At 45.2% G+C, this 15,018-nt stretch overlaps 1 protein-coding gene across 1 annotated transcript in view; it reads left to right on the plus strand.

Annotated features, from left to right (window-relative positions):
- Positions 1-4,810: 4,810 nt before the first annotated feature.
- STC1 (stanniocalcin 1) overlaps positions 4,811-15,018 on the plus strand; it is a 31,162-nt gene continuing 20,954 nt past the window's right edge. The window contains exons 1-2 of the mRNA XM_082200770.1: positions 4,811-5,097; positions 11,589-11,731. Of these exons, the coding sequence (XP_082056896.1) occupies positions 4,980-5,097; positions 11,589-11,731 (261 nt within the window). The 5' untranslated portion in view covers positions 4,811-4,979. The remainder of the gene's footprint in view (positions 5,098-11,588; positions 11,732-15,018) is intronic.

The raw sequence follows: 15,018 nt of genomic DNA on the forward strand, positions 1-15,018 counted from the left end.
TGGATCAGGTCAATGAGGTTAAAGTTATAAGTGTAATGTAGAGTAAATGCTGTGTTTGAAAGCATTGTACTTGAACTGCTGGAAAGAAAGTCTCCCTTAAGTGAGAGGTTCCTCTCTGGGTGAAAGTGGAAGGTTGGTGTTTTCCCATTTCAGAAGGCAGGAGAGGAAACTTGAGACGCCAGAGTTGGTAGAAGCAGCAACTGCAAAGAAACTCTGCAATGATGAACATGCTAAGGATCACTCTCTGGGACCAGAGAGAGGAAAGATTATTGAACTGCATAAAGGAATGAACCACACTGCTTTTTTGCAATGTGTTGCTTTCTTATTTCATTGATGTAATGCTTATTTGTGAATCAGCCAGGCGCCATGTGAAATTTTGCCAGTGGCCACATGTGGAAAATCACTATCCTGTAAATTCATGCGATGATCAAGCTGTGAGACTCCGGCACCTTGCTGTTATGGAAGGGCAGGGTTCTTAGCAGATACAGTAACCCTTCAGGACAAAGAGTGTTGAAGCTTTGGCTTCTGTTACACACCCATACACTCTAAAGTTGAAGCCAGCAGTGCTGGTATAGCTGAAGTGATGTGAGAACACCCCTTGCACACCAAGCTTCAGGTTAATTTGGCAAAAGTAGTATTGGGCAGAGCCTGTTGGAACCATGATATTTGCACTGCAATTCTGCCCATCAGCACCTCAGGAACATGGAAGGATGAAGGCATCTTTCTCATTCAGAGCCCTCTGACCATAGATCTTTATGAAGAAATGTTTGGCAGCTCAGCTGAGAAGCCGGGTTTTTATTTTAACCTTTAAGAATGACGCCAATTTCACAGCTGTTAATGGTATGTGGAACTGACTCTTTCCAATGCAAATTATCCATCAAGGGCTAAATGCTTGGAGAGAGAAATCTCCATATTAATGTGCTGGTATCTTTGTCCATAAGTATCTAATTTTATGCCTTAATCAGATCACCTCCTTTTTCTGATTAAAATGCTTCTTAAAGAAAAAAAATATGATTTGGATATACATTCGGAGCTATTGGCCTCTGAGATTTTGGAAACAGGAGTGGAAATGTGGATTTTGCTAAGAAAACGAAGGGGAAATGTTGCCAGCTCAAGTGGATCCCCAGCCAGTATGGCTAGTGATCAGTGATCCCATCCCTGTGTTCTCATATATACTGGATTCCATTCTCTCTCCTCCACCTCAACAAGATGATTTCCACAACAAGTTGTCCTAAACTCTTTTAAGAAGAAGGTGTGTGGCCTAGCAGCCTAACTTGAAACACCCACCCACCCCAAATAAGGACATCAGAACTGAGCATTGATCTCTACGTTAATAATAAGAATCCATCTCCCTACCCCCAAAAGACCCACAATAGATAAAAGAGATCACACTGAAAGATAAATGTAACCTTTTATTATCCCTCTTCAGACTTCTAAGATGCTTTGATGCTTTGTTAGGGGGCTCACATTGCCTACCCCCCTGACCCCCCCCCACACATTTGTTTGCTTTCAGGACAGCCTTGCATGCTGCAAAATGTGGCCCTGGCCAGCCAAGAAATTAGTTTTTCAAGGGGCACCCTATACTTGGGTCAGGGCCTCAAATGCAGTGCTCTGGGCCTCTCTGTCTGGCCCCTTGGGTTATCCTCAGGCCACACCACTCCCTGCTCTAGTTTCTCTCTTCCCTCCATCTAGAAAAGCAAGAAACATTCTCACAGTTCAAGGACACATCCCACCCAGGCAAATGCACTTGAGTGTCTTGCCCTGACTGGAATGTGTCTCAGAACTCTGATAACCCCTTTCGCTTGCCTGGATGGAGAATAGTGATGGGTGTGTGAGCATGTCTAAAAACTAGCCTATTGTACAGAAGTAAATACTTGCATTAATTTCTCTGCCCACTTTGGCTTGGCCCCATCTACTGCTTGACTTACGGCCCCTGGAATGGCAACATATATGAGGCCACAAGCTAGCTACCCATCATCTAGGTGGTCAAGCCAGTCATGCAAAGGGTGCGCATGAAAAGGGTGCAGGGGGGTCTGTCCTAAGGAATCCCCAATGTTATGGAGCTCCACATTTAGGGGGGGAGAACAGACCTGAAGCTCCCCCCTCGCTGTTTTGTAGATTTAACAAAAATTTGGGACACGTGTGAAATATATACTTCACCTTTGGCTAATGAGTTCTATGCCTACACCGCCAACATTTCACAGAAAGAGGGAGGGGTGGCCCACCCATGAGGCGAGGTAAAAGCACCTGCCTTGGGCAGTGTCAGCTCCAGAGGCAGAGCCCCCGCGGGTGCCCTGCCCACTCTACCACCTTTACAGTTGGTGGAGAAGTCATGCCAGAACCTGCCGGGATGCTTCAGTGGAGGCAGCACAGCAGGGGCAGGGTGGGGCAGGGCAGGGCAGGGCAGCACTTCCCATTCCACCCCAAGTGAGCTATGCTTTTGACACGCTTATTGTTTTTCTGTGATCACTGTCCAAGCTCTACACCCCACCATTCCGTACTCCAGGGATGGGGAATCCATTGACCTCCAGGCTTGCTGGACTCTAGCTTCTATCATTCCTGATTATTGCAGCTGTGGCTGATGAAAGTTGGAGTTCAATAACACATGAAGGTCCATGGGTTCTCCTCATCTCTGCTCTATCCCATTCGCTGTGCACTATATTCGCACATAGGTTCTCTTGGTTAAATATATGCTAAGAAGCCATCATTGTCCTATGATGCGTTCCCCATAGTGGCAATATGGGAAACGGCAGGCTGAGCACTGCCTTAGTGTTCATCAACCTTTGTTGTTTCAAATGTGCACTGGAGACAAGATGCACTGGATTTCTGCATGTAGTGTGGATGCTCTGCCACTGAGTGACAGTCCTTCCCCCAGAAGAAGAGTCAGGTGTATCTTCTTCCAATGTATTGTTGAGTAACTGATTAGTTAACTCTGGATAGATAAGAAAAGGGCTAGATTTCTCAAAATGAATGGCTATTCCACTATTATAGAGCATGGACGGCTGGATAGCTCAATGGGTACAGCATGCAACTTTTAATCTCAGGGTCGTGGGTTTGAGCCCCATATTGGGCGAAGATTCCTGAACTGCAGGGGGTGGACTAGATGATCCTTGGAGTCCCTTCAAACTCTATGATTGTATGATTCCATTTTTCAGCAGATGGAATGCAGCTGAAATACATGGAGCCTGACCTTATTAACTCACCTGCATCTGTGGGATTTCTGCAATCAGTTTACACTCCCTGCACTTACCTACCTATCCAAATCAACACAAGCAGTCAAATTGTCATTACCATGGAAACAAAATCAGATTCAACAGTAGCAACTTATTGCATCATGTTTCTTTGTGTTCTGGAATTTGTGTAGTAGTGAGATGGGGAAGCCACAATTAACAATTATTATTTTAATCTACCCACCTAGCAGGTTCCTAAGTTCATTGGCATGCATGTCATGGTGATCTCCAGGCTATTTGGCAGAGTGTTAACTATCACAGGTAGCACACACTGCAGAGAGAACTTCCATATCACTGCAGAGAAAATGATTTTCAGTGTACAGACATTCCATCATCAGTCATCAAGGGTTGCTGGTTCATACATGCATGTTCATCAGCTGATCAAGCAATCATCTGTATGTGTGGAATTGATGGAACATCACAGATCAAACTTTTGCAGCTCCTCAAGTGCAATGGAATCAACCCACACAATCCACTGACATCAATCTGATAATGCATGCATGGAAAGCTGTATCACATTGTTTGTTCATCTGGCCGCGGTGTGGGGAACTTTTGACCCTGAACTTCAACTCCCATCATGCCTAGCCTTAGGTCACACTTGCTAGGGCTAATGGGAGTTCTATTTCAAAAACATCTAGTGGAGATGTTGGGGGATTGAATAGGGACAGGGCATTGCAGTGTAAATGATACACTTTGGACACTTGTCTGAAGCATTAGACATAGGAAGCTGCCTTACACCGAGCTAGGACCAGAACCACAGCAAAGGGGTGCGACCCACCTCTAAGTCGGACAGCTGCTCCAGAGGATACCATGGTTGATGGTATTGAAAGCTGCTGAGTCATTGAGGAGAATTAACAGGGACACATTTCCCCCACCACAGAGGTCATCACACAGGGTGCCCAAAGCAGTTTCTGTGTCAACACCAGCTCTTAATGGATCTAGAAAATCAGTTTCCTCCAAGAGTGCCTGAATCTGGTCCACAACTACCTTGCCCAAGAACGGATGATTGACAAGTGTGGTGAGTGGTACCAGTGTTGAACTAGGAGCTGGGAGATGAGGGTTCAGATTCCCACTGGACCCTGATGCTCACTGGGTGACCCTGGGCCCCAGCTGCTGTCTCTCAGCCTAACCTCCCTCATTGTTTGTGAGGATAATATTGGGGGGGGGGGGGAGACCCATGTGCCCCACCTTCAGGAAAGGTGAAATAGAAATGGAGCCACAAGGTAGTTTACTGTTGTTATGAATTTGTTGGGCTTTAGAGCCACTCAGTTCATAGCATGCAGCTTGAGTTAAATTCTTCCCCCAACCACCCCATCAAATGAAAATTCATGCTCCTTCTTTTCTTTTGGTTAATATTCCTCTTTGGCAGGTTCTTTTAATGGGCTGGAAAAAATTCTTCCTATGAAGTTCCAGGCTTCCTGTGCTTGAATGAGCACAGCTCCCCATTGGCTGCCCACCGCGTCTCCTGATTGGCTCTTGAACTTGGAGGTAGGGGTGGGGAAGGGGAAGGAACCTCTCAGGGTGGCTATAAAAACTCCAGGTTGGTCACCTGCAGCGAGGAGGAGTGGGAGTCCAAGTGGCGACGGAGAGCAGCGGCTTTTGCGGACTCGGCGCGTCAGTCCATCGGTTGCTCCTTTCTCAAGCCCCGTCCACTGCCGCGCGCTCTGCTGCGTCCGGCTCCGCGTCTTCGCTCCAGCTCCAGAAAGCGAGAGAAGCCGAAGCGAGAACTTAGCGGAAACTTAGCGGAGAATGCTCCGAAAGTCGGCGGTCCTGCTGCTGCTGGCGGCCGCTGCTGCTGCGACTTACGAAGTGGAGCAGAATGACTCCTTCAGCCCCAGGAAGGCCAGGCTGGCCGCGCAAAATTCAGGTACCCTCTTTCTCCTTTGCATGCAGGAGCCCGTGCAGACAGCTGTTGCGGCTCACTTTGGCCGCAAACGCAGGCGGGAAGTTCTCCTGCGCAAGCCGCTGCCCCACTGAAAGAAAGGACGGGAGCTGTGTGCAGGAGGTGAGCTTGCGCAGGAGAACTTTACGCTGCGTTAATATGCCTCCTGCTTCTCTCCTCCTCTTTCTGCCGCTGTGCCACAGCCGAATGAATGGGAGGAGAGCGCTCGCTCGCTCGCTCGTTTCAGGAACTGGTGTAGTGATCCTAAATGCGGGGCAGTATTCGAGGTGGTTCACACTGCGCCGTCCGCTTCAGCCACAGCGGAGACCTCCAGTCTTCTTGGAGAACTGAACTGAAGCAGAATGGCTCACCCATCTCCAAGTTAAGCACCATTCCCTAGCGAACACTTCATGCCTCGGATGAATTGCGCCCCGCCCCCAAAACAGCTTCTGCTAGAATTAAATTGGCTGGTCTTCAAGGTGCCCCGAGACTTTTCGTGATGTTAGCTGCAGCAGATTAACAGAGCTAACCTACTACTCTGGAAATAGAAAGATGGTGTGTGTCTGTGTATGCACCATATACTTAAGGCGTTCTCCCTGCCCTCCCCCCGAAAAAAGAATCATGAGAACCGTAGTTTGTTCGGGGTACTGGGAACTGTAGCTCTGTGAGGGGAAAACTACAGTTCCTAAGATTCTTTGGGAGTGATGTGGTTTACATGTGTTTTAAGTGGATGGTGTGTATGGAGCCTTAATAGCTGTACCGGGAACAGAGTACCCCATGTAAGTACCTACATCTGAAAATTTACACCTTCCCTTTCTGGCTTCTAACTTTTACTCCTCCCTTGCTCTACAGTCAAATCAGGAATTCTCATGTTGCATGTTACCAATACACAGTCTTAAAACAAGTTAGTTCCATTTGAGAAATGGGCTGTATATGTTTTGCTGACTTACCCATTGCTGCAAGTAATCCTAAAACTAAACACTTTTGAAAAGGCTAAGTTGTTGGCTGCTGCTTATACTTCCAGCGCTGGCAGGCATCACTTGCACCATTTAAAATAAAGACATTTATACTCCTCTGATTTGACACTTGCCAAGAGAGGCTGCTATTTCAGATCTGCAAGACTCTGCAGCACAGTTCTAGGGTATTTGCTCAATTTCCTTTTGTACTTGGTTGCTATAGAAACAAAGGGTCTCAGTTATTCCACTGTACCTAAAACAATAAGAGCCCTAATACATATTAAACATGCTAAGTGCCAAGTTATAACCTGAATCTATGGAAACATGTTGTTATAAAATGAGTTGTTTTATTCATTCATTCATTCATTTATTTATTAAATTTCTATGCCACCCTTCATCCAAAGATCACAGAGCAGTTTGCAATATAAAAACACAAAAATGCAAAACATAGTAACAAATAATAACACCCCCCCCCAGGGTATTTATTTCTGAGGATAGTTATGGATGCTCTGAAGAGAGCTTTGTCTTATCATAGTTCTTTTTCCTTGCGTATAAGTTAGCATTGAAACATGCAGTGTTCTCATTTAAAAGGTACCCATGGCAAGATGCTCCACTTGAAATTAACGAGCTTTTTCACTAGGTTTCTAGAACTACTGTCTAAAATCCTCTGCTTCCCTGAGAAATAGCATCCCAATTTTTTAAAAGTCCTGGTTTGCACGTCATTCCTAACATGTGAAACATGATCAGGCAAAAAGTAACAGATCTCCCTTTGCATGACTGAGTAGAAATTCAGCTTGAAGAAAAATGTTACACCAATTTACCTGCAGGCAGGGGAGAAATCTGGTGGATTGTCAGCCAGCTTCTGGAAGAAAATTGTCCTGCTGACATATTTAAATAGTTCAGCCTTGTGCACAAACTCTGGCGGCTCTTCCTAAGTTCTTTATGCTGCTCTACTCGCCTCCATGAGCTTAACTACTGGGCTTTAACTACATTTACTGCATTACTCTACTAATTTTCCATCAAGGAGCTCAAGGGGATTACATGATTTTCTCCCTGTATATTCCATCTAATCCCCTTCAACAACCCTGTACGGTAGGTTATGCCCAGAAATGACTAGCCCAAGGTCACTAAGTCAGTTGTATAGCTGAGTAGGGATTTGAAGGTGGGGTCACCTCAATCTTAGTCTGACACTTCAACCATTTCACCACCGTGACTGTCTGCAAAATCTTAACTGGAGCCTTACACTCAACTTATTGGGATTAGAAAGCCTATATTAGTGACAGCTTTTCAAACTGGAGTTGAAAGATAAAGAAACCTTTGTCCAAAATGCTTATAGTGATAAGGTAAGGTTAGACTCAGGGTTTATGGGCCCCCTTCAAATGAGAATTTAAATAATAATTACTATCAAATGTGGCAAGCCAGCTTGCTGCATCTGGAAGCCCTGTGCTCATCCCATCAAAGGGGGCCCTGCCTTTTTGCTTCAAAGTCCTTTCCTGGTGGCACCATTGGGTCCTTATTTAAGCAGAGGGACATGTTCACAGTGCATCCATTCCAACATCCAACATGATTCGGAAGCGTCAGATCCTGCTGCTGCTGCTTAAACAACTTCTCTACGTGGCTGATGAAGGTGAGCACCTGCTATGAGCCCATGTGCTGGTCCACTGCTCTTGGCCACTGAGCATCCTAAGGCAATGGTAATTTGCCTCTTTCTACAGTACATACTCATCCCATGCTTCTTCCAGCTGTGCACTGCAATGCTCAGCTGCCAATTCCATGACACCTCCACATAGAAAGCAAACAACACAGTGAGTGTAGAATGCATTATCTATTTTTAAATGTAAGGGACTGCAGTTTCCTATATTTAAACTGTTTTAGTGTGTCACACCAGAAGCACGGGATGTTCAATTTTGGAACAGAAAGGATAGTTGTGCAAATTGACCCCCTTCTGCAGTGATTCTTTAGGCTAAGTTATAAAGTTTATACCATAATACAGCTGTTTTAGATGGGAGGTTTGGGGCATCATTAAGGGTGGCTGAATTTAAAGCAGGTAGAAATGTCCAACGGGGCATCATCCATTAGGAAGTTCTCCTGAACAAAAATAGACAAATCCTTCCCACCCCACTAAAAGGGTCAGAAAACATAACGCTACCTGCTCAATTAGCAACTGGAAGCCTGGGTAAGTAAGAATCATAGAATCTTTGGGTTGGAAGGGACTCAAGGGACCCCCTGCAATACAGGAAATGTTTCAGCCTGGTGCCAAAAAGCAAGCAATGATGGCACCAGTGTCTTTCTCTGGGGAGAGCATTCACATCAAGATAGCCTGGGTCCAACATATGCAAAGTAGCTCCTCTCCCTAAAAGAACCCCTTGCTCATTAAGGTTAGTGACAAAGGTCCCTTGGAGCATCAGCCCGTTGTTGGCAAGGTGAGGAATGAGGCCACAGTTCCTCCAGAATTACCTTCAAGTGATGCCCAACACTTTGTGTCGGTGCATGCTTTCAGGAGGTGAGTTAAGGCGCCTTCTTTTATTCTGGAATACTTGTAGTGTTCTGTAAGAGTTGGAATGCCATCAGGTGTGGCTTAGGTTTTGTGATGGTTTTTATTTTATTTTTCTATGCATCTCAGAGGTAATCCTGGTTTTTATAAAGAGCGGGGTGGTGATTTATTACTTATACCCCCTGCCCATCCAACCAGGTTTCCCTAGTCAGGATATACATATTTGACAGTACTTAACAGTCCCCAAATGGAGGAGAAATTAACTTCAGTTTACATATAAAGGCAAAGCTACCCAGTACTTACTTTCCGAAACATTATTCAAACTAGAGCACAGCCATCCTTCAGAATTTGCACTTCTCCAAATTTTGCAATGCAGTTCTCCAGCATGTGATGTGCATGAGAATGTGCCTAATACAGTGTGCATATAAATGTATATATTGGTGGAAATTGCTTTGCAAACTGAATTTATTAAGCAAAATCATGTCTAAAATATGCATAGGAAAACTTGGCACAAGAAATACTGACTAATTTCAAACTGATGTGTAAATGTGGAGAACTGAACTTAAGGTTGGAAAAATGAGAAACCAAAATTAGCACAGTCATGCATTGCTACCCAGAAACAGAAGAGGGACAGCCACAGCACTGTAGCATGGGCTCAGAAACTCTTTTCCAATCAAGCATTCCATAGAAACATGCCCACTATGTATCCATTGCAGCCACACCTTTAGTCCGTAAAATGCTAGGTATTCCTCTGCGCCTCTTGGCATCCTATCCTTGAAAGGTTTACTGACTTGCCACCCAGAATTTTAGCAATAATTCAAAAATGCTTTTTCTACAAATAATCTCTCCCTTGTCTGTATGTTGACTTGGAATGGGAAATTACCATTTTCCTATACATGCAGAAACACACTCACACTACATAATCAGAGTTTAAAAATTGGAATGAAGTTGGAAGCCAACAGTCCCATACATGTCTACTGAAATGCAAGCCCAATTAAATTAAATGTAACTTATTCCCTGGTAAATGGGCCTAGGATTACAGCCTCAGTGAGCATAATGGTCATGCGTGTCTTTTTAACTGATGAAGCCCATAGTTCATAAACTCAGCCCAAAACTCACTGAGTGGCCTTAAGCAAGCCATTATAGAATGATAAGGAGTAAGGAATGGGATCTGGCAGGCAGGTAGGCATGATCCTTCTATTACCACCCTCTTCATGCCAAGCTTGACAGGGAGTGGGGTCACCTATTTGTCAACCACATTGAGGCACATCAACCTCTATTTTTGACTGCAGGGGTTGAAATCAAACTGTGCAGAAGAACTGCACAGTGAATAGCACAGTGCTATTCAAGCCCTGGTGGTCAACTGGTAAGCAGTGCTGGCAAACCCCATTTTGGTGCAGTTGAGTCTTTACTCACCCCACATATATGACGTCAGATCTAGGGCAGGTAGGTGTGGCTTGGCCAAATGAGGAGGACTGGCAAGGACTTTTTAGGCCTGTGGGGTGGCATTTCCCCACTCCTGACTTAAGGATTTGTGATGGTTGCATTGGAGCGAGAGCCTGGGTGGGCCCAAGTGTCCTTTGGCACCTCCTTTCTCAAAATTGTCACCATACGCAGCCCCTTTTCCTGGCTGCTTCTCAAGGAGAGGTGAGACAGCGACACCCACTCAAGCAGCTCAGCTGGAATGAACTGCCATTTGGCTGCTCATCCACCCCATAATTGTCTTGCAGTGGCCATGGCAACCCAACTTTGCCTTTTCCCTCCTCCCTACCTGTCTGTCTTTGCATTGCAATGGCTGCTAAACTGTGAACTGTTAAAATAAAATGTGAAGCTTCTTAGCTGCATTGGCAGTAAGCTGATATATCAAACTAGCAATGTCTGGAATTAGCACTTTGGGAAGGGTGTTTCTGTACATACTAACCATTTTGAATGTGCAGTTGTAATAGCCCCAAAGTCTGACATTCATTGCTTGTTGGAGACTGTGTCGCATTGCAGGACTGTAACTATGTGCTTGTTTCTTCCTGCTTTGTAAAATTGGGTTGCATTGCTACAAACAGTGGACTTATGCTATGGTTCTTGTTGCAATAAAAATGTTTTGCTATGTTAATCATGACAAACACAAACACACAAACTCCTCTCCACCATTCTCGCTATGGCACCAGTGTGGAAGGGTGAGGTGGGAAGGTTCATCTAATGCTGCCTTTTGCAGCTTGGTTGAACTACATCTGGCATGGCCAAACTTGGCCCTCTAGATGTTTTGGGACTACAATTCCCATCATCCCTGACCACTGGAGCTGTTAGCTAGGGGTGATGGGAGTTGTAGTCTCAAAACATCTGGAGGGCCAAGTTTGGCCAAGCCTGAACTACAGTTTCCATCATCACTGACTGGTGGGCTGACTGGGGCTTGTAGTCCAAAACAGCTGGAGGGCACCAGTTTGGGAGTGACAAATCAAATGTTTATAAAGTGGCATCATAACTGGGGTGGAGGCTTCTCGGCTTGGTTTGTCAAATGAAAGCACCAGAAACTTTTGTTTTCTTGGCAGTCATGCTTTCCAATTTGGAGTCCCTAAAACCAGTGATGCTATGAGGGCTGGACTTCAGGGCAGAAATCCACCTCACCAAAATGAACTTACTGTGTTTGTGATGAATAGGCAACCGTGCCTTCAGGAACTTAGTTTAGTGCCTGTCACCTGTGGTTCAACTGTCCAATTTTGCACTAAGACTTTCTGGGATGGTGTCCTCCTGGTGTACTTCACACACAAAAAAGGCTTGATGCAGAAAATGTACTCTCCAAGGTGCTGGAAGCTGACTCTTGCAGCAGAAATGCATTTGAGGTGTGGTGGCTTAGCTGTGGGTGCTTGTTAAAGGTGATGTGTAGAATATGCACACTCCAAGAGGAAAGCAATGACTTAACAATTGCTGGCAAATGCCTTCAATTGAGTTGAAAGCTGCTATGGAAACATGAGGCATGGCAGAAGTCTGTATTAAGATGGACTCTCCTTCTTTCTACCCCTTCTCTTTTGCAGCGGATGTGGTGCGGTGTTTAAATAGTGCCCTCCAAGTAGGGTGTGGTGCTTTTGCCTGCCTGGAAAATTCCACATGTGACACAGGCGGCATGTATGACATCTGCAAATCCTTTCTCTACAGTGCAGCTAAATTTGACACTCAGGTACAGTATCAGCCTAACCCCTTTTGCCTTGCAGCTTCCTTGCTGATGGACAGGAGAAGGGCCGGGGCTCCATGGTGGTGCAATGCTTTCCATGCAAAGGGCATTGCCACTTAGAGATAGGAAAATCTCTTGTCTGAAACCCTTGAGAGTCTCTGCTAGTCAGTGCAGATCAGTGGGTGGAGAACAGCTGGTCCTCCAGATGCTGGTGGACTCCAGCTCCTATCAGCCTCATCCAATATAGTCAATGTTCAGGGATGGTGGGAGTTGTAGCCCAGCAACAGCTGAAAGGCCACTGGTTCCTGTTGGTGCTATATGAGCCACTGGTTCCTGCTGGAGCTATATGAGCCAGGGGTCTGAGCAGGAGGCAGCTTTCTTTGACTCATATGCCCAGGGGTGAGACGCTGCTGCAACCAATACTATTGTATTGTACATAAGTTCTCAGAATTCACCTGTCTTCATATAGTGCAACTGATGGAGAGTGGACTTGGCTTGGCTGAGACAGCCTTACAGGCCAAATAGGGAGGTTTCAGTGGCCTAAACTGGTTTTTTGGCTGGAGCTTCCCAACCCCTGTCTTACAACAACTGCAGATATCAAATGCAATCTTAAAAAGAAGCATTCTCTTATTCCACAGAAGGAAATGCTTCTTCTAAGATGCTGGTTGCTGTGATGCATGTGTGTATCCTCTTAAAATGAAGTGTCTTGTATTCTTTAAAACAGGGATAGTGGAAGCTTTGGCCCTCTAGATGATGTTGGTGTCAACTTCCCTTGGCCCCAGCCAATATGGCCCACTACTGGGGATACATATATAATTTTATTTGTATATGGCCCATTTTGTTCTTAAGCCTGGTGGAGTCCCAGCTATTTGAGCAAATAAGGGTTGTAGCTCACTGGCAGATAACTTCCCAAAAGTCCAAGGTTCAGTCCCTGTTATCTCCAGGTAGACCTGGGGAAGACTCCAGCCTGAAGTTCTGGAAAGCCACTGCTGGCTAGTTATCAATGATAATGAGCTGCAACAAAGCTGCTGGTTGCATGAAGAGCTTCTGAATTGTCCTTTGTCCCTTAAGCACCTATATTTTAAGTAGCTGCAGATATGTCAGGTGCTTCATTTGCTGCAAATATGTGATAACTTGTACCCAGAGACAGTTTATTCAGTTGTGTTTTTTTAAAACAGCAACATTTTATTAACACAGTGGATACATTCAAGTGGTGGGTTGGGACTAGGGGACCATTCTATGACAGTACATTTTCCACTCACTGTGTGTGAAGGCTTGGCAGAGGATGTCTTGTGGGGTGGAGAATCAAGCTTCCCTTTCAAGAGGAAACAAATGTTCTTTTCACACAGCCACTCCTACTGCAGGGACATGTGCAGGGCCAGATCAGCCTGACATGACTTGCACTTCTATTTCCTAGGAGGCTAGGAGTTAGAAACTTGGCACCTAACCCACCAAGTGTAGAACCCTGGCCATTCCTACCATTGGACAAGGTGGAGTGGCTTTCCTTAGGCTGAAGATTTTAAGATGCCAGTAAATAAGAACAGGAAACTGGCAAATTTTAAAGTTCATTATTATAGGGTGTTTGTTTTTTACTAACGGTGGATTTTTTATTTTTTGCTTTAAGCATCACTGAGTAGCAGAGTATGTAAAGTAGGGACCATGGCAGGAGACTATGGCCTACCAGATATTGTTGGATTTCATTGCCACCCGCCACCCCAGAAAAAGTCAGCTTGGCCAGTGGTCAGGGCTGATGGGAGCTGTAGTCTAGCAATGCTTAGAGAGCTGCAGGCTTTCTTGCCATCCCAGTCAGATGGGATTTCATATGCAAAGCATCTATATCTGCGGGGTAGAAGATTACTGACGGGGGATGCCTTTGGAACTTGCATAGCCCCTATTCTGAAACAGCTGTTTTGGCTGCCAGTTCCTTTCCAGACCCAATTTGAGGTGTTTAAAGTCTTAAAAGGTCCCAACTTTCAGAGAGACTGCCTCATTCCTTTCTGGTGATAAGATCAGCTGAAGAGGGGGACCCTCCGCCCTCAGACATTCACGGGGGGGGGGGAGTCCAGGAGAGGGCCTTCTCTGTGGCAGCCCCTAAGTTGTGGAACTCCCTCCCCACAGTGTGGCACCACCATTAGACAGCTTTGATTGTATGCTTAAGGCATCTTGCTTTACCCTGACCTTGGACACCTGCTGGTGTGTGTTCTCAGCATGCACCCTATTCCTCTGACTATGTTAACTGCTTTTAATATTTACTTTTAAATTGTTGTAACCTACCCTGGAACTTGCTGATAAATGGCAGGTAAAAAAAATTAATAAAAGATCAAAATGTGGGAAGCCGCTTACACTAATTTCAATGTTCTCTCCTCAATAATTTGTGCTATGTGATTATACTACATGGTGTGGTCTTTTCTTTTTACAGGCAATCCCCAATTTGTGTGGGGGTTGCAATTCTGGGCCCCCACATGGGTCAGCGGAGTGTGTGTAAGCCTGCCCCACCCCGTTATGCCTTGTTACGTCCCCACCCCACTGCGCCCCCTTTTCCAGCTGCTTCTGGGTTGTGGCGAAGCCTGTGTGAGCCATTGTGCATGCATGGAACAAGTGTAAAATAGTTGTTGCATGTATTTTATTTTATTTTAATCTACAGAGATGAAAGAACTAGACTTCCTGTCCTTTGGTTGCTCCCTGATCAGGAAGAGCTTGAGGGTGGTATCTAGCCTTCTTGGTGATGGATGCACAACCTTATATAACTGAATCAGTTGACACATTTGTATCCCAGATTATGAAAGAGAAAGCTTGCAAGCAACTTCTACAGAACTGTTGAAGGGGAGCTTTTATTTTGTCCTGATTTTGGTTAAGTTAAATATGTATTGTTAGCTGGCTTCCTTGGATTTTTTAAGAGTTTCATTGTGCTGGCGTTTGCTAGTGCAACATTTTCTAGTGAGAGGGTCAGTGACATTTTAGTTCCTTCTCAGAACATCCTTGCTTCTTTGCACATGGTTTTTAAGTCCACATAGAAATATGCAAACTCCATCTGTTCTTGTTACTGTAGTAATAATAGTATTTTATTATTATTTCAGAACCAGAGCTCTTTTGTTACCTTTGGATCCCATTAATCTGGATCCATCCCATTGTTAACTGCATTTTTATCCTGTCTTTCCTCCAAGGAGCTCTGAGCTGCAGGCATGGATCTCCCCTTCCCCTTCCTCCCCTCAAAACAGCACAGCCTTCTGTGTAGGAAGCCTTAAACCAAGTCAGACCACAGGCCCATCTAGCTATATATTGCCCTCACTGAC

This window comes from Podarcis vaucheri, assembly GCF_965113315.1.
Source record: "Podarcis vaucheri genome assembly, chromosome: 15".
NCBI lineage: Eukaryota > Metazoa > Chordata > Lepidosauria > Squamata > Lacertidae > Podarcis > Podarcis vaucheri.